Source organism: Artemia franciscana, chromosome 9 (genome assembly GCF_032884065.1).
Source record: "Artemia franciscana chromosome 9, ASM3288406v1, whole genome shotgun sequence".
Classification (NCBI taxonomy): Eukaryota; Metazoa; Arthropoda; class Branchiopoda; order Anostraca; family Artemiidae; genus Artemia; species Artemia franciscana.
The window spans coordinates 38073471-38093774 of NC_088871.1; the positions used below are offsets into that span (position 1 = coordinate 38073471).

Consider the following 20304-nt stretch of genomic DNA (forward strand, 5'->3'; position numbering starts at 1 on the left):
GACGACACTTCTGCTAGTAGGTCTTGCCCTGCTTCTGAAGAGCTAACTAATATGATCTGTGCCGGAGGTTGGTCCAAAAGGAGTAATTGTATCTAATATGATCCAAGGCAGAGGTGACGATAATAATTCTTTATAACCTCACTCACGCTGATTTACCTTAACCAGGAAATTTGTACAGAGGAATATCCATCAGACGGACAGATGGGTAGCTGCCATTTGGAACATTCTTCCAGTAGAAGTAACCCTCAGAAAGCCTTCTTTAAACTTTTCACAAGAAGCATTAATCGCTTTATGTGGTAGGTTGAATTAAATATGATAATTACCAAAACTATCAGCGCTTGGTAAAACCGATTTCGGTGCTTCGGTATCCATGTTGGGGCTCTTTCTGCATTCGGGGATTTAAAGCCAGGGCAGAATCTTGCTAATTTCTGTACCCAAGAAATCTTAAGCTATCTATAATCGGGGATGCTGGTTGTTTTCGGTGCTCAGGAAAATCAATAAAATAATTTAGACAGCATAATAGTGCATACGATGGTACCGACGGGATTATTACTGACATGAGTCACTTTGCAAAGAAAATTTTAGTCAGTAATGTAGACGAAAGAAGACAGGTAACAAATGTATCATTGATTTACTACCCCCAGGAAAAATTGCAATAAAAAACTCCCAGAGGCCCCATCCTCTTGTAATAATTGCGTTAATTTGGACAAGGGATTGCAACTACACCCCTTAGATTTCGAAAAAAAACTAACAGCTTTAACCGGTATCTTAGAAAAAAGAATATCTAAAAAGCCACCATCCTACACTTTGAAAAATACCTTTTTGTATCTTCATTCTAAAGGAAAAAAAATATAGAAAAATCTCCTTGCTCTGACTACATTTTTGTGAATTGGTGCCACTACTCGGATACAAACTTTAAAAGAATATTAGATCTGAAATCCAATTTACTGAATTTCTCAGTGCATCGGAATTAGCGAGCTGCTATCGTGACTTTAGCTGCCTTTGGTCCCAAAATCAGTAACTACTGCCCCGACTTTAGATCAAACAGTTCGTGGTAACGAACTGTAGTAAGGAGCGACCCGGCTCAATAGTAACTAAAACTCTAAAAAATGGAATTTTGATACCAATACCTACATCAAAAGAATCGCATTTTAATGCTGATTTTAAATATATAAGTTTCATCAAGTTTAGTCTTACCCATCAAAAGTTACGAGCCTGAGAAAATTTGCGTTATTTTAGAAAATAGGGGGAACGCCCCCTAGAAGTCATAGAATCTTAACGAAAATCACACCATCAGATTCAGCTTATCAGAGAACCCTATTGTAGAAGTTTCAAGCTCCTATCTACAAAAATGTGGAATTTTGTATTTTTTGCCAGAAGGCAGATCACGGATGCGTGTTTATTTGTTTTTTTGTTTTGTTTTTTTTTCCCAGGGGTGATCGTATCAACCCAGTTGTCCTAGAATGTTGCAAGAGGGCTCATTCTAACGGAAATGAAAAGTTCTAGTGCCCTTTTTAAGTGACCAAAAAAATTGGAGGGCACCTAGGCCCCCTCCCACGCTAATTATTTTACCAAAGTCAACGGATCAAAATTCTGAGATAGCCATTTTATTCAACGTAGTCGAAAAAGCTTATAACTATGTCTTTGGGGACGACTTACTCCCCCACAGTCCCCATGGGAGGGGCAACAAGTTACAAACTTTGACCAATGCTTACATATAGTAATGGTTATTGGGAAGTGTACAGGCGTTTTCAGGAGGATTTTTTTTGGTTGGGGGAGGGGTTGAGAAGAGGGGGATATGCTGGGTGAACTTTCCATCGATAATTTGTCATGGGGGAAGACAATCTCCATGAAGGGAGCGCAGGATTTAGTAGCATTATTTAAAAACACAATGAAAAAATAAATATGAAAAAGTTCTTTCAGCTGGAAGTAAGGAACAGCATTAAAACTTAAAACAAACAGAAATTATTACCCATATGAGGGGCTCACCTCCTCCTAATACCTCGCTCTTTACGTTAAAGTATTTTTAGTGATTTCAACTATTTATTCTACGGCTTTTGTGATTCTGGGGTCATTCTTAATGAATTGGGACAAAATTTAAGCTTTAGTGTAAAGAGCGAGGATCTGACAAGGGGGCGAACCCCCTCATATATGTCATAAAAATATGAGAATACAAAAGTTCTTTACGTAAGCTAATTTATAAGTTACGTAAATCTTTTACTAATAAAAATATTCGTAAAAAATTAAAAGTTCTAGTTGCCTTTTTAATTGACCAAAAAATCGGAGGGCAACTAGGCTTCCTCCCCTGCTCTTTTTTTCTCAAAATCATTCGATCAAAATTATGAGAAAGCCATTTAGCCCAAAAAAAAATAAAATGCAAATTGCGTTTTAATTATTCCTCTGCGGAGAGCCAAAATCAAAACATGCATTGATTCAAAAACGTTCAGAAATTAAATAAAAAAAACAGGTTTTTTTTAACTGAAAGTAAGGAGCGACATTAAAACTTAAAACGAACAGAAATTACTTCGTATATGAAAGAGGCTGCTTCCTCATCAACGCCCCGCTCTTTACGTTAAAGTTTTTTACTATTTTAAAAAGAAGAATTGAGAGACAGAGTCAAACTTTAGCGTAAAGAGCGGGGCGTTGATGAGGAAGCAGTCTCTTTCATATACGAAGTAATTTCTGTTCGTTTTAAGTTTTAATGTCGCTCCTTACTTTCAGTTAAAAAAAAACTTGTTTTTTTTATTTAATCATACATAGGACTGAACCGGGTATCGAAAACCAGATTTTAGTTTTGATCAGCAGTACTTTAGCTTCTGCCGGTGCCAGGAATCTTGCTGAAACATTGTTTTTCTCTTGATTGCCAAATAACAGATATATTTACAGAATATGTTTTTGGAGAACAGAATATGTAGGAGAGAGTGGTAACCTATTGAAACTAAAAACAAAATCTGTTTCATTTTTTAGAAATAACTTTGGACATTTTTTTCTTCTTTCATATGTAAATAATGAATGATTTAATGTAAATAAACAAAATTGTGAAAAGAAAAATGTAGGGTAGAGTAGATCACTTAGATTGACTGGTTTCGTAATTTATCAGTATTGTTTTATCTGTTGGCCTATCTTATAGATTTGATGGCTAACCAGCTCTTAACACATCTACGCGTAAAATTTTGATAGTGTCAAAATGATCATTTTGCCCATTACTGCTAAGATAGTCGTAAAAGGCAAGAAGCAATTCTTTTTCTTATTTCTTTACCATCGGGATTCAAGGAGTCTAATTTAAAAGTGACATATAATTGAAAAAATAAATTGGTAAGAGTGTCCAAAGGGGGGGGGGGCGGAGGATCCAGCCCCTCTCCTTTTGAAAAATTTCAATTTAAAAAAGGCGCATGGCTTAGTATTATCTCCAAGTATTTTTAAATTTTGTATTACTAGCATTCTTGAGAATATATCTTCTATGTGTTTTGTTTGGCTAACTGATATTCATATCTTGCTTATGCTGATGATATTCTTCTAATTAGCCGGTCTAAACTGAGATTATCGCGGATGGTTAATAAAGTTTCTTATTCTTTTACTAAAATCAGTCTTTGGCTTAACATTAGTAAATGTGAGTATCCTTCTTTAAATTCTCCATCCCCTCCTAAATCTCTAAGCTCAAAAATTTTTTTCCATCCCTCATGTAGATTCGATGCAGTGGTTGGCGCTTACCAAAAATTAAAAAACTTTTCGTGATTGTTTCGTCCAGGATGCTAAAACGAAGATCCAGATTGGTTACTCTAAAATTGTAGCTAATCGAGGCAAATATAATCGTATTGCCCTTGGAAAGCTGTATTCTACTTTTTCGGATCATTCTGTTCTTTACCTTTCTGGGCTTTATCCTATACTTTGGAATAAGGATTTTAGTGATATTTGGGTGGCCTATTTCCTTTTTTATAAATATCTTCCTTATCTTTCTCTTTGGTATAGGAATAGAAAAATAATAAATAAGTTTCACCTCCCGAATATTACTGAAAAGCTGACTGGTTTGCACAAAAAGATTTCAGAAACAGCTCATATCAGCGTTTGTCACCTCATCATGGTTTAATTCGGTTGTTTCACTAATTTTATTTATTTAATGTTATTGTTGTTTAATTGATTTTTGTGATCTATTTGTTTTTTTTTTGTGTAATGTTATTGTTGATTTTCCTTTGTGCTTACTCCACTATTTATCTTTATATATAACTGGGTAATAAATAAATATATAAGAGGATTTCTGGCAGAGAAGCTTTTTTCGAATCTCAGTTTACTCAATCCATTGAAAATTTTTTTCAACCCCCTCCCTGTGAATATGTTTGCCGGCATTCTTTTATATGGGTATTTGTGAGTCACCGCTTCCATTTTTTTTTTTTGGTTTTTGACCCTTTGAGACGATATTTTGGATTTGAGGTTTTGTTGGTTTTTTCATTTAACTCAGTTGCTGCAGTCGGTTACATAGATCAGTTGAATTTGCTTAAATTAATTAATCACGGCATTTAATATATTCACGTGAATATGTGTATGGTAGTTGGTTCGTTCAAACGTGTAATGTTCGCTGTATTTTCGATCTAAAAACTTCGACTTGGTACTCCATCATTAGTTTGCCCTTTTTACACTAGTCGAAGTAACCCTAATCAGGCACATAGCCTATGTACGAACATTATTTTTAGGGGGGATGGGTAAATTACTGAAGTGGGAAAGACATGCGAATTAAATGAAAATATAAACAAAGATGATGATAAACGGGGATGTTTTTGGGGAAATGAAAAAAAAAAAAAAAAACTTTCCGGATGTCATTGTTTGTTCGCCATATGACTGGGCCTATTTTCTGCGTTATCTTTCCCCTAGCAAACGAATCTTTTTAACGCTATGGTTTTACGAAGGCTGGCAAAAGGTGGGGCTAAGTTAGAACCCCTTTTTTCAGGAAAATAAGGGAAGTTAAAGATCTCTGATATACCATGTGATTAATCAAAACCTTGTATACCTCTTCTTGTTAACTAATCCAATAGTTTTCAATTTAAGTTCTTCTAGAGAAGAAGTTCACACGATGAGATAGACACCGGCAAGGGCGATGGCCCCTCCCCTAGGGCAAAGAAAAGTTTCAAAATATATATAAAACAAGAAAATGATAAGTATTTACATCTAAGTGTTGGTAACAACAAGGGTTCTGGAAGCACTACCCCCTCCCCCGGGGTAAATTTCCTAGCAGCACTCATATATTTGGCATTGTCACATTTTTTTTTCGTTTTTACCGTGATGACAATGGATACTAGGCTTTTATTTCAGAAATGCAAAATAATCTCCAAATTCTTAAAAATCAGCGTAACATGATTATTGGAGGAGGAGGTTACCCTTGAACTACATTGCATGGTGAGAAATTAATTGAATTTTCGGTGAAATATCATCTTTGAAATGTTATATATCGCAAAATATTTATAAAAATACTCTATCCCCTACTTCCCATGATATATGGGATATGACATTTTTCGTCTTTTTCCTTTGAAGTTATACACTAATTTTCCTTTGCAGAGATTAATTCCTAATTTAGGTAATTGTCAATTTACATTTTACCTGACTTTGGAAAAGAAACTTAATTTTATGAACAGTTTATTTTCTAGGTGTAAATTCATTGATTCCACCTACCTTAGATTCAACAGAAATACATAACCCATTTAAAGTGCTTTCGGTGTAGTGGTTTTTGATGTGTTGTCCAGTAGCTCGGATTATGTTGTGAAAAGGGTTTTCAACGACAAGAGCTATCCCATTACCATTGCTCTCATTAAACGTTGAAACTGAACTCATTCTAATTTTTGGTCTGAAAAACGTTGCATTGCGAAATAATTTAGTAGTTTGCCCAAGGAGTTCGAATAGCTTACAATTGAAAGTGGCTTAAATAGCCGATTTTCAAAATAAGGGCTTCACTAGTTCAGGAATCAAAAAGAATTTATTTGTTAATAGAAAAGCCATATCTCAAACAGAAACCATCTGAGATTATTAACAAAATAAACTTATCCCATGTAAGCGGAAAAAAGCTTAAAAATGCTATTATCCCAAAAATCAGGTTTTGTAATAATAGCCATATGATAGTTTAACTTGCTTTATACTGGTCGTACAAAGAAAGGTGTCGACACTAATTAATCCCAGGCAGCTTAACCCTATATAAATCAATTATGTTCTCTTATATTTATTTGTATACTTTATTAATTCTACTAAAAAGAAATTCAATCTAAGACAATGATTAAACTTAAAATGATTAATTTTAGAGACAATATTTCTAAGTATGAGATTTGGTACATGCTATGCTTTGTCAAACAGTTCGTGGAAACGAACTGTAGTAAGGAGCGACCCGGCTCAATAGTAACCAAACTCTAAAAAATTGAATTTTGATATCAAAAGCTACATCAAAAGAATCGCATTTTAATGCTGATTTTAAATATATAAGTTTCATCAAGTTTAGTCTTACCCATCAAAAGTTACGAGCCTGAGAAAATTTGCCTTATTTAGGAAAATAGGGGGAAACACCCCCCAAAAGTCGTAGGATCTTAACGAAAATGACACCATCAGATTCAGCGTATCAGAGAACCCTACTATAGAAGTTTCAAGCTCCTATCTACAAAAATGTGGAATTTTGTATTTTTTGCCAGAAGACAAATCACGGTTGCGTGTTTATTTGTTTGTTTGTTTTTTTTTTGTTTTTTTTCTTTTCCCCAGGGGTCATCGTATCGACCAAATGGTCCTAGAACGTCGCAAGAGGGCTCATTTTAACGGAAATTAAAAGTTCTAGTGCCCTTTTTAAGTGACCAAAAAAATTGGAGGGCATCTAGGCCCCCTCCCACGCTCATTTTTTTCCCAAAATCAACGGATCAAAATTTTGAGATAGCCATTTTGTTCAGCATAGTCGAAAACTATAATAACTATGTCTTTGGGGATGACTTACTCCCCCACAATCCCTGGGGGAGGGGCTGCAAGTTACAAACTTTGACCAGTGTTTACATATAGTAATGGTTATTGGGAAGTGTACAGACGTTTTCAGGGGGATTTTATTTTGTTTAGGGGTGGGGCTGATGAGAGGGGGCTATGTTGGAGGATCTTTCCTTGGAGGAATCTGTCATGGGGAAGAAAAATTCAATGACGAAGGCGCAGGATTCTCTAGCATTACTATAAGAAAACAATGAAAAATAAATATGAAAACTTTTTTTTTCAAATGAAAGGAAAAAGTAGCATTGAAACTTAAAACTAACAGAGATTATCACGCATATGAGGGATTCTAAAAATACTTTAGCATAAAGAGCGAGGTATTTAGGAGGAGATAAATACCTTGCTCTTTATGCTAAAGTATTTTTAGTAATTCAACTATTTATTCTACGGCCTTTCTGATTCAGGGGTCATTCTTAAAGAATTGGGACAAAACTTACGATTTAGTGTAAAGAGCGAGGTATTAACGAGGGTACAAACCCCCTCGTATACATAATAAAAATATAAGGTTATGAAAGTTTGTTACGTAAGTTGATTCTCAAGTTACATATATTTTTTACTAATAAAAACGTTCGTTAAAAATTAAAAGTTATAGTTACCTTTTTAAGTAACCGAAAAATTGGAGGGCAACTAGGCCTCCTTCTCCACCCCTTATTTCTCAAAATAGTCTGATCAAATCTAAGAGAAAGCCATTTAGCCAAAAAAAGAATTAATATACAAATTTCATTTTAATAATTTATGTGCGGAGAGCCAAAACCAAACATGCATTAATTCAAAAACGTTCAGAAATTAAATAAAAAAAAACTAGTTTTTTTTTTATTTAATATCATAATAAATTTAGTGCTGATATGAAAAGGTTCTTTTCGAGCTATCTTGTATTTTTTTACTCAAAGGGTAGAAGTCAAAAGGGTAGAAGTCAAAAGTAGGATGTGGGGGGGAGTCATCGAAACAGCAAAAGACATATTTTTCAAGAAAGTATAGAGGTGAAAAAACCATAGCTTTCAGGGTGTGGTGGACCTTGGCTTCATTTCCAGGGGAGGGGGGAATGAATTGTATCAGAGGTTGATTTCTGTGGGTGATTCTGTGGGGATTTTAGTTCTGTAGATCTGGATTAGTATAAGTTTCAATTATGAAGGAATCTTTGTGCCAAGCTTAGGGGAAATGCGACTAGTTTTTTTTTTTACAAAGTTAGCTCAGGCTGGGTGGCATTTTTCTCGAAAGTTCCATGGATTCACATAACAACGGGACAAACCCCAAATCATTTATGCGCGATTGGGATTCGCTCGAATTTGTTGGGAAAAAATAAGATGGACAATAATTTCTTGAGTAGCATAAGCAAGGGTGAGAAGATTCAGGGGTCCTAGACATGCAGAGGATTAATTAAAGCTACTGGCATATTATCGATAACATGTAATATGGGTCATTGTATAGCCAAGCAACTTTGCAGTTTTATAAAAATAACTATAAAATACCATTGTTTGACAACTATATGAACCTTAAACGGCCATAATACCTTAAATTTAAAAAGATCGGGGTTAAATATATTGACGGATGTTATAAAAACGTAATTTATTTATACAACAGCTGGTTTTAAGGCCTTGGGATTTTCAGTCATCGTCTGAGGGGTTTCCATTCTTTTTGTCCTTGTTTTCCTTTTCAGAGTAAAAATCCAAGTCTTTTACAAACCAACAAAGAACCAAATCACATGAAGTTCCCAGTAAAAATATACCTGAAATGATACAGATTGATTAAAATCAAGTTTTGCCATCTTTTTGTTTCAATATAAGATGGCAAAGAACAAAAAACAATATAGGACTGAGCGTAATCGCTAATACTACTAGTACTAGTTTATTCCAGTACAAGGCTACCTGATGTCAGCTCAGCTGCGCAAAATCCTACTCTAGTCAAAGCTTTTCAAAGCTTTGGGTATAAGAAAAAGAGGTCTTCCTCATTTGGAGGGGAAGATATGACCCTCCAAACTTGTTAATTCAACTGCCAAAAAAAGAAATATGATAAATTTTGAGACTCAAGGTGAATGAAAGTTATCTTCATTTTCCAATAGGTAAAATACTATTCTAGATGAAATTTTCAGTAAGGTTTAAATGTTTAGTGGAAAGAAATTTAGCTATTAAAAGCTTTTGTTTGTAAGGTAAGAGCTTAATTCAATGTACAAATTTCCCCTGCACCAAAAAAAATGGGATAAGTCTTCTTTTGGGAGATTTTCAGGTGGGTAAATTTGGTGTGAAACTGGTTTTACCAAGTCAGAAAATTACTAAATAAGGACGTGGTGCTACCGAAGAAGCTACTGGAAAAAACGTCATCCTTCTGCGGCAGTTGTTATATTTTGGCCAAAAATTGAATTATTACCTGAAAAGTTAAACCAAATCATGGATTTTGCAGATATAGCAGTTTCGTATTTTTAACTTACTTTGTCTTTAATGCTTATTTATAACCAACAAACTATACAAAGACTTAAACATTAAACATTTTTGCCATTAGAGCGCATATGGCCTGTGGGCATGTGCCAGGGCAAGAAAAAAAGAGGGACAATATATCAAATTTACCAAATATACGTGGGTTCGTGTAAGATTAATGTGCCAGCATAGGTAGGCCATGACGGTATAATTTTTTTTTTTAAATTGCCCCAACACTATGGCGTAAATTCAACGTTATTGAATTCCTTTTTCTTGTAGACCGGTCAGACCAGTCTTCATTTTTATCTACTGTTGGGCATAAAGGCCATCTGATATATTTTTGAGAAGCGCACATGATATGTAACAAACAACAATATTTGATCTTTTATTCGTATAGAAAACAGGTTGCCACTCCTTGTGATTTATCACTATTTCTAGTGATTTTTTAGATTGCCTAAACAGAAAATCACTGAATCTGCACATAAATCACTATATTATTGAAGAATCACTAAATCATACAGAAAATCACTAAGATCTACTGATTTTTTTTACCCAGTGGCAAAGCTGTCAGAAACACAAATAGTGGGAATAAATATAAACGAATCATGATCAAACAGTTCGTGGTAACAAACTGTAGTAAGGAGCGACCCGGCTAAATAGTAACCAAAACTCTAAAAAACGGAATCTTGATACCAATAGTTACATCAAAAGAATCATATTTTTATGCTGATTTAAAATATATAAGTTTCATCAAGTTTAATTATACCCATCAAAAGTTACGAGCCTGAGAAAATATGCCATAATTTAGAAAATATGGGGAAATACACCCTAAAAGTCATAGAATCACACCAAAAATCACACCATCAGATTCAGTGTATCAGAGAACCCTACTGTAGAAGTTTCAAGCTCCTATCCACAAAAATATGGAATTTTTATTTTTTGCCAGAAGACAGATCACGGATGCGTTTTTTTTTTCCAGGGGTGATCGTTTCAACCCAGAGATTGGGTTTGATAAGATGGGAACACAAGTGGTTGGGGACTGGGGCTGGCTGTTTTATAATCGCTTTTGGGCCTTAAAAAGAATACGGCTGTTTTTCCTATACGAGGTAGCTTGGGGGGAAATACTTGGAAGGCTTATCGCTCTTTACTTAAAAAATACTACTGCGTTGATTATGGTACAATTAGAAATATAATTATGAAAAATACCCTCTCTCTGGAGAGGGTTAAGACCCAATCTCTGGAGCAAAGTTTGACTAGCGCTTTCCTGACAGCATTTTATACGGCAAAAAATGTAGTAAATTGGTAAAAGCAACTGTTTTGTTAGTTCATTACTTTTAGGAATTCTTGAAACTAAATCTGAATAAATAAGCCCTTGCACTCTCGATGTAATGTTACAATTCTTTTTTATTTACTAGTGGCTCTTCTCAGTTTCTACGGCTATGATGAGAGAAATGCATGGATGGCTAGGACATGTTCTGCAGATGAAGGGTGACTGATAGCCAATGATTGTTCTTTTCGGTCAACCATCTAAGGTCAAACGAAAAACAGGGTTTCCGCGAATTGGGTTGGAGGAGGTTGCAAGGAAAGATTTAAGGAAAATATATATTATTGGGAAGGTGTAAAGAGGGAGAATATGAACAGATTGGGATGGAGGAGGAGCAGACGTAGCTGTGTTGACCTCAGGTGGATTGGGGCTGTAGTTAGGTGTTATTAGTAGTAATATTATATCACTTTGCTCTTATTCTTGGAATTACTGAGTCTTGGAATTACTGAGAAATACTCGCAACTCTTCGTAAAGAGTGAGTCATGACGTTTTTCGTGTTTTTGTATGTAGGAGCTTGGAACTCGTACAGGGTCATTGGACATGCTATATTTACTAGTTTTACTTTTTATCGAGATCACTCCCATTTACGAAGATTTTCCCCTCTTTTCTAAAACTGAGGAAAATTTTATTATACTATTAATTTCTGACTGATATTTATAAACTTATCGAATTTCATGTATTTGAAACCGCTTTAAAAAGTTGGTGATTTTGATACACATATATTGTTACCAAGATGATTCTAGAATTCTAGTTTTTTTTTTTTTTTGTTTTTTTACAAAAGTTGTTCTTTGTGTATAGTTCGGTACCATGTTTGTGTTCCTGAATGATTTAAAAGCTGCATAGAGAGTTAAAGAAAAATGCTATAAATTCATAGGGCTTACTTTGTATTATTTCCACTGATTTCAAATGCGCCAAAAAATTTTTTGTCGCAAGAGAGGAATATATATGTTTGGAATAGTGCAAAAAACTTAAACTTTGTGACCGATTTAAACCCAAATAACCATAATAATAACAAATCATTACATCTATATATCTGATTTCTAATCTCCCTAAAACTTTACGTTCTGTTTTTGATAAATTGGTATTAAAAGCTATAATTAAACCACCGATTCATTATTCCGTGAAGCTTTTTGATTTTAAAATGGACTTTTATCCCCTTTTGGTAAAATTATGCATGGGTTCAATATCCTGGGCCACATGAATACTACATTGGCTGATTATATGTGTCTTGCAGTGAGAAACTACCAGTTATTTATCCAAGTTAAGAAAATCACCAAGTCAATCACAAATAAGTAGCAGCAAAAAGAATGTATCTTTATATGATTGGACAAACGAAGAAATGTGAATCCAAGTCTGAAGTTTGTTTCGGAAATTTAATAAACAGCCTCTATTGGCTTAATTTTATTTATAGAGTGTAAAGCGACGACATGAAGTTATTTTCTTGATTTAGCTTAAGCTATTAAGACACCTTCTGCATATTGATCCTAGACTTACTAGCTTATAACAGGCTACACGCAGCATGTGTTTTCACTAAAAATTTTCCATCAAAACTTAGTTTAAGACTAAAAGGCATTACTTACATCCTGTTAGTAAATGTGGCGTCTTTTGGAATCTATCTGGGTCGTACATCCAACAGTTGCCCTTTTTAGAACAATCCTCTCTCCATAAGATGCAGGTTTTATCGGAATCATAAACAAAAAGAACTTAATTATGATATCAACGATCATTTCAAGCTCTTGGATACGGTCTTTCTTTGTGCTTAGTAAAATCTTTCCAAAGCAAAATGCCATGCTTTACCTCTGTCTGCCACAAAACAACAACTTTGTCCCGACCCGGACCAAAACCTTATTCAGAAAAATTTCTGAGGAGACCAATTAATTTAGGATTATCAGCAACTAATTCAAATAGCTCCAAACTTTGAAAGGTAATTCTACTTTCTTTTGTGATTCATTCGTCCCTAAAAATACATTCAATCCATCGAAAAGTAACTGTTGTTATATTAAACATATACGCAGTATTGCAAATGGTATACAATATTAAATAGTTTCACACTAAATTCAGGGAGGCTGGGAGGGAGTGTCTCTGGACTTTTTATGGGGAAGGGGGCTTTAAGCTTCGAAAAGAGCGTCCTTAGGTCCAACTTTACGGTGAGAGGTACTTCCGGTTAATATGGAGGAATGATTTTCGCTTTTAACACAGAAATATTTCAGCGTAAAATAAAGATTCGCCTTTGTCTGCTAACAAGCAGAGAAGGGCTTTCTCCAAGAAAAATATGTGCCTTCTGACCCCCCCCCCCCCTCTAAAAACTTGGATATCAAGACCCAAAATTGACATTTTTGGCAATATGGACCTTTCCTCCCAAAAAATACAAAGAGGTGCACTATTTTCAGGAATGGTTTTATTTTTTCAGTGTTGTTATGAAAACACAAATCTTTAGTTTAAAGAGCGCAGGCCAGTAGACCCCTTCATGTTTAGGAAACAGACAGAAATTAAATAAAAGCTGCAATTTTTTAAATGAAAGTGCCGAGTGACATTACAAACTAACAATTTTTAATTTATAATAGAATTATACGAATCATGATATTGAATTATTGCAAGATAAATGCATATTTAAGCAATTAAAGTTAACATAATCAGCAGCCCCAGAGGGATTGCTGTAGAGCACAATTTTTTGCAGGCTATCATCTGTCATAAGCCAAAAATGGTCCATCGTCCTAATATATTCTATGTTATAGCCCCAGGCACTGGTGTTGACCTGTATTTTTATTCAGCTTATTATTTGATATAAAGTCGCTCAAACGGTTACCTAAAACTGTCCTTAAATGATTTTTAAGGCTCTCTTATAGCATAACTTCCTCAGATTTTTAGAGCATCCACATAACAGCTGTCATTATCGGAACTTCTAGCATTGCAATCTTAGTAATAAGGCTTTTTTCTCTATTCGTCCAGTTTTCACAATTTTACAATTTCACAACCCAATTTTCACACATATTTCTAGATTGTTTTTATAAGAAAAAAAATAAATAAATGAGCTGTTTTAATTCAAACCACTTAAATGATTTGATTAATGGAAACAAGTGAAGCTTCAGAAATGTGCTTACCAATCAAAGCTCCATAGATAATTGGTCCAGGAATAAAACCAAAAAGGCTAGTCAGGAAATTTCCCATTCCAAGAGCGACTGATTTATCTTCTTTCTTAACACATCTAAAAAAAGGAATGAATTCAAGTTTAACTGTAGTAATTGACTGAGAAAATTATAAATAAATTGTGTTGAATGTAAAAAGCTCTCGTTGAGACAGAACTTGTTCAAAGTTTGAGCATTCATACCTTTTAATTCAAGAGCAAGAAAGAGAGAGAGAGAGGAACGGAGGAAGAAAGAAAGAGGGATAGGGGGAAAGAGGGATGGAGAGAGAGAAGGGGGGGAGAGTGAGAGAAATAGATATATACAAAAGAAAGTTAACCGTAACTAATCTTTTTATAGGACTAGGTCAAGCCTGCAATTTAAACCGAGGAAAAATAAAGGTTGAATATAGCGAAATTGTAGATAACCGAAGCAACTTGATGCTGGGATAATTATGGGTAAAGTACACTAGAGAACCTAAAAAATTTTCTCTTGAAATATATCAAGGGAATTTAGTCATATTTGCCTTTCCCAATTATCCAGGATTATCAACAACATTAATAACAACTGGTTATTTGTAAATATATATCCTTACTTACTTAATCGCTTGAGATAAGGTACAGGCTGTCCAACCCAACTCGCCGACCAATGGTCAACGTTTCAATTGAGGAATTTTAATTCAGTAAATCTTTGACCATCTCCCATCAGATCTAATAATACTCTCACTGTTATTTAAAGTCTTCAACCTCCTCAAGATTATCACCACAAATTTTAAGAGGTGGGGCAGGTACTTACAATCTACCAAAACTCAAGAAAGACATATTGCTGTGAAGTAAAGACAACGGAGATTTTGAAAATTATAAATTTCTTTATAAATATAAATTCCTCTAGTTTCAGCTGTACCTACGTAATTGCCCTCCGTGAACTACCTGCAGGCAACCGCTAGAAACCTGCACACACGCCCCGTGTGTAACAGATAAATCCCCATTTCATCCTCATTTATTCCTGTTCAAGCGAAGCAGAAGGCTATATTTAATATTAATTCTCAAAATGTCAATTTCTTGTTCTAAACACCGAATTTCTGCCAAAATCAACCAGAATTTCTACAATAATCCTATATTACAATCATATACTATACAAATAATATATTGCCAAAGACTTTATGTGTGAGAGAGGAGAGAGAGAGAGAGAGAGAGAGAGAGAGAGAGAGAGAGAGAGAGAGAGAGAGAGAGAGAGAGAGAGAGAGAGAGAGAGAGAGAGAGAGAGAGAGAGAGAGAGAGAGAGAGAGAGAGAGATCAGTGTATTTAAAAACTAAGATCGGTATCGGTATATTCAAAAACTATCGTAGTATAGCTAAATTCAGTTTTTTTTTTACAAAATCATACATTTAAACAAAAATCACACACTACAACTGAGCATTGAAAATTGATGCGAAGAAAGGCACAAATGAGTTGGTGTAAAGATTAGTTCGTATTTTAGGTGGTAGAAGTTAATTTTGTAACCGAGTTTGGCTATTGGGAGGGGCTGGTTCAGGTAGTAGTGATCAGTGGCTCTTATTGGCTAGGACAGATTTTCCAAATTGCTGAATAAGGTGTTCAAGCCGGACTTTAAGTGGAGATAAATTTAATTTAGCGAAGGCTTGATCATAGGGTATGTCGTGGTTTCGGAGTATAATCCTTGTTGCTCTTTTCTGGACTAACTCTCTGTCGCGTAATAGGTACGCTGTGCGGATAGCAGATGGACCCCACATCGCGCACGCGTACTCGACCAATGGGCGAACATAACACATGTAGGTATGGAGAAGACTTTCAGTATCAAACCCAAAAAGCCTAATTTTGGTCATGTGTCTGAAGGCTTGCATCAGCCTTGTGGACGGTTAAATTAATATGGGCACTGAAACTACAGTCAGTAGTGAAAGTTACTCCTAAGATTTTTATTTCGTTCACAATCGGGAAAGGGACTATAGGCTTATCTATATTCCGCTTCAGAGGGTTGGAACGAATTATCTTCAACTTGGCTACGTTGATGGTAAGATCATGACTTGGTAAGATCATTCGGCCTTTAGCTGATCAAATAACTGGTCAGATAACTGCTTTGTTGTGATAGTGTTTTCGACCAGGTAAGCAAGCACTATGGACAGATCATCTACAAACTTGTAACGGTCGTCGTGATGATTAAGCAGTGAAGTAATTACAGCCAGGAAAATTATTCCAGCTAATTTCGTGCCTTTTGGGGCCCCGCAAGAAGTATCTGACCATGATGAATCCGAATCGTTTTCTTGGAGTGCACAAGACTTTTTGTTTTCGGCCAGTTAAGAAGTCAAGTACAAGACCGAAGGTGCGTCGTTTGGCACCAATTTCCTGGAGATTCATGCCTGCAGTCAAGTGGCAGATTAGGTCAAAGGCCTTTCTGGAATCCACTGCGCAAATGTCGACGAAACAGCTACCTTTTTCGAGCCATTGGAGTACACAGTCAAACATCCGTCCTAGGTAGATTGTAGTACTACACTTGGGGAGCCAACCGTACTGGAATTTATTAATAAGCCCCATGAATTTGTTTCAGAAGAAACTTGAATATGAAGGCCTCAGTTACATTCACCAAACAAGGTGTAAGTGAGATTGGGAGGAGATCGTCGCATGCTAATATAGGCCCGTTTCCACCGTGACGGGAAATAGCCAGAAGCAAAACACTCGTTTATTATGCTGGACAGTGGTAATGCTATGAAGGTTGCATATTCACGTAGCAATTGTTTGATTTCGCAATTTCTTGCCCTTGATAATATCACCACAGGAATAGAGGCGAGACCTCTCTTTTATTAGTAATTTAATAGCTGGAGAGATCCATGGTTTGTCGTATTCACTAACAACAAATGATTTTATTGTAAAGATCTTTAGGTATTGACAGTATAAAGTGGCATTGAAATCAGATACCTTAGACACCAAACTATGCTGTTTCAAGCGATCACTGTGTCATTTTTCTTAAGACGATTTTTTTTATACCTATTTCTGCATCACTTGCCTTCCAAGATAAATCTAACTTGCTTCGGTTTTCTAATGTCATTTCACTAGTATTTGGAGTCTTTGCTCTTTGCCTTCCAAACTAATCAAGTTCACAATACAAAATGGTTAAATCATAAGAATTTGCCATTAAAAAAGAGAAAAGAGAAAACAAAAGATGTTAGTCTGCAATGAAACTTACCTAAAAACAACTAAAATATTTCCAATATAAGTTGTACTATTAAGAAACTTAAGTATTGCAGATGCCACAATATAAATGAGAAACAGCGAATAGCAGTCATTGATACAACATCCTTCAGTCATGAACCCATAGCCATTTGAATCCAAACTCATGACATCTGAAGTAACTAAATTACCAATTTTGACACAGCAAGTACAGTCAGAGAATCTCTAGAAAATGGAAAACGAATTCAATACCAATATTTAATTACTAAATATATAATTACCTATTGGATGATAATGTGATTTGCCAACGAAAATATGGTTTAAGAAAATATGACTTAGAACAATCTTACAATCAGTGTTTGTCTTGGAAATTATATTATGTTATTACTGTCTCATGCTTTGGTTTTATGTTTTTAATATGTTTATGTTCTTTGTGTTTCAACATGATTTAACAGGCAATGCCCAAATTCCAAGAGTTTTTTTACTGACAAGGATTTTAAAAATCCATCCCTTGGCAAGCACGTCCTCTCGACGTAAACACAACAAAAATAGCAACAAACCAACGTGCATATGATTAAAATGACTTTAAACAATTTTGAAATCAGTAAGTGAAGTGTCATTAGTCACAATTAGGATTTTTTCTAGCGTCAAATGGAGACAATAACTGTGCAACACAGAGCTACTAGGCTTTATTAGCGTTTCATTATAAAGTTAAACAAACGCTAAACACCTTTTTGGCCTTGGTATCTCTTCCCACAATTAAATAAACACTTTAAATGTTGAAATAGCACATGCCTCTAGAGAAAGCTTAATTACTTAGGTCTTAGCCATCCCAGTGGAAAATTTACCACCCCCCGTGGAACTCCTGACAACTCCTGTGCAAGGGTTTTTACAATGCTCTATCCGGTTCAGTGTGTAATAACTAGACAGTGTTTTCGAGATTCTCAGTCTAACATTTTCGTGGCCAGCCTAGTGGACGAGTGCTAGTAGTTCTGTTTTTCTTTGATTTTTAGTGTCCATGTTACGCATCCTTACATGGTTATGGGGATGACCAGGCAAGGGAATATTTAATTTTATTGGATAGATAGCCGTTTTTCCCGAGATTGGCTATTTTCTGGAAGATAGAGCTAGCAATTGTAAGTGGCTCCAAATCAAAGCTATGATAGTTATTAGAAAAGTTTAAGCTACATATGTACAGAAAGTGGTCCAATGTTTCGAACTGTCGTGTACCTATGATGATCACAGGGGGCGGGGTATATAATCCATTTCCTGTAATCACCATACCCATGGTCTTGCGAATATGGATCTCCATTCTGAAGGGCTTGGTGGTTTAGTAAAGTTTATCACCTTGTGCCTGTAGAGAGATGGCTAGTATATCTTATAGTATTCAAGTGCATCTTGCATATCATTCGCATAGGTTGGATTGTACATCATCGGCCCTTTTGTTTTAGTGCCATATGATGCCATCATTAGTAACAGAACGGCATTCGGAAAGAGGTCGAAGGAGTGTTATGATAAGATAAAGCCCTGGAAAACACCTGATAAAGTCGTGAACTCTTCCGAAAAGCCATCAGCGGTCGATGCTTGGTCTCAGAACGGGTCACACCGACTCTTGATAAACATAGACTGTTTCATCAAAGATTTCGAAGTGAAGTAGGATACACCTTAGTCCTTCGCGCCGTATAAAGTCTAATACCTGTCAGAAATCGATGAATAAAGGTTTTGCATTGTTTTTTCGTTTATTATGTGCTTTTTCAATAAAACCTTGTCTTTTTCCCAAATAGCGTGTGAATTTTTAGTTGAATTCGCTATACCCTTCCTTGAGTTGTCAAATGAAGAAGATCTGGTCATGCGTTCATCTGCCTGAGCAAAAGTCGGCCTTGCAGTTTACTAGCGAAGCTATTTGGAAATACTTTCTGCTTTCCTGTTTTGATCCCTCTTCGTGAATAAAGACAATGTCAGCATTGCACCACTGACATGGTATATGGCCAGTTTCCCGCACGACAGATGCAATGGTATAGAAAAGATCGGTCACATCTTCTGGTATGACGTAATGAGCTCAGCGGTAACTCTGTCGGGTACTGAGGTTTGTTCTTGCTCGACGGGCTTGATCGTCGATTGATTTTCTGATTAGAGTGGGGGTGGTGATTTGAATTCTTGGTTTGGTAAGAGAAATGGTTTCAGTATTTCAAAGTTATTAGCAGCTGGGGCTTACATTTGTCTTTAAAATACACTGTCGATCTTTCAAGTTTTCTCTTTAAATCACCAGTCTCTTCACCGTCTATATCCAGGATCACTGGTATTCCCAGTTGTTTTTTTTTGCGACTCAACTCCCATGCTGGCTTAAAAATTCCTCCGTTTTCTTGAACCATAATTTGCAGTCTTCGCATTTCTTCTTCAGGAGGTTAAGTAGGGCTTTTCTTATCTGTTGCTATACTTTTCTCTGGAAGAGGCTGTAGGTACCTCATCTTTTGTGATTGGACGATCCCAGCATAGCCTGATAATCTCATTCATATTCCCCAGCTTTTCATTGCTGTTTCCGACCGAGGACGTCATTCGCTGTGTCAATTATTGCTGATGTTGGGCCTGTTCATAAGTAGTAAGTTTGTTTCGTAAGCAGTTGTCATGTAGGAGTGAATTTGTCAGATAGGGAGAAAATGAAGGTCTGTCTTTTTTCAAGATACCACGGTAGGCCATCCTGGAACATTAGGATTATTTCACTTGTGGTATTTTTTTATTCTTAGTTTGAACTTTGACATCCAAATAGCGTGACCAGAATCAAAGTCTACTCCAGGTAGTGTTACTGTTTCTAATATGGAGAACTTCTAGCAGTTAGATAGTCAATCATCTTCTCAATTTTACCGTCTGGGACCTCCAGATTACCTTACGCCGATGGCGGCGTTTGAACGTTGTCCTCATTACAAATAGTTCTTTTTTTCTTGACAGAGGTTGAGCAATCGTTCCTCTCTGGAGTTGTGCTTCTCTTGACCATATGACCACCGTTAGATCCGACTGACTGTTATTATTACCACGCTTCCAAATAACCATCAGCACATCTTTCTTTGCGGTTTGTTCAATAACACTCTATTTTGAGTAATGTAAGTCGTCACATTCTTCCTCGCTTCTAGCAAAGTCAGGAGTATAAACTTGGACACCTGAGATATTTTTGGCAAGACAGGTAGCCTTTCTGAGACGGGGATAAAGGACATCGATTTTTTGGTGGTTGATAATACAAATTCATACACTTATTGATGAGCTCTGGCGGCGTT

General features: G+C 35.8%; 1 protein-coding gene across 3 annotated transcripts in view; it reads right to left on the reverse strand.

Annotated features, from left to right (window-relative positions):
- Window positions 1-8527: 8527 nt before the first annotated feature.
- LOC136031382 (uncharacterized) overlaps window positions 8528-20304 on the reverse strand; it is a 29614-nt gene continuing 17837 nt past the window's right edge. For 2 of the 3 annotated variants that reach the window (XM_065710902.1, XM_065710901.1), the window contains 3 exons: window positions 17052-17260; window positions 13833-13936; window positions 8528-8722 (listed from right to left, as the gene is read on the reverse strand). In XM_065710902.1, the coding sequence (XP_065566974.1) occupies window positions 17250-17260 (11 nt within the window). In that variant the 3' untranslated portion in view covers window positions 8528-8722; window positions 13833-13936; window positions 17052-17249. The remainder of the gene's footprint in view (window positions 8723-13832; window positions 13937-17051; window positions 17261-20304) is intronic. The other variant, XM_065710900.1, reaches the window with a different exon arrangement.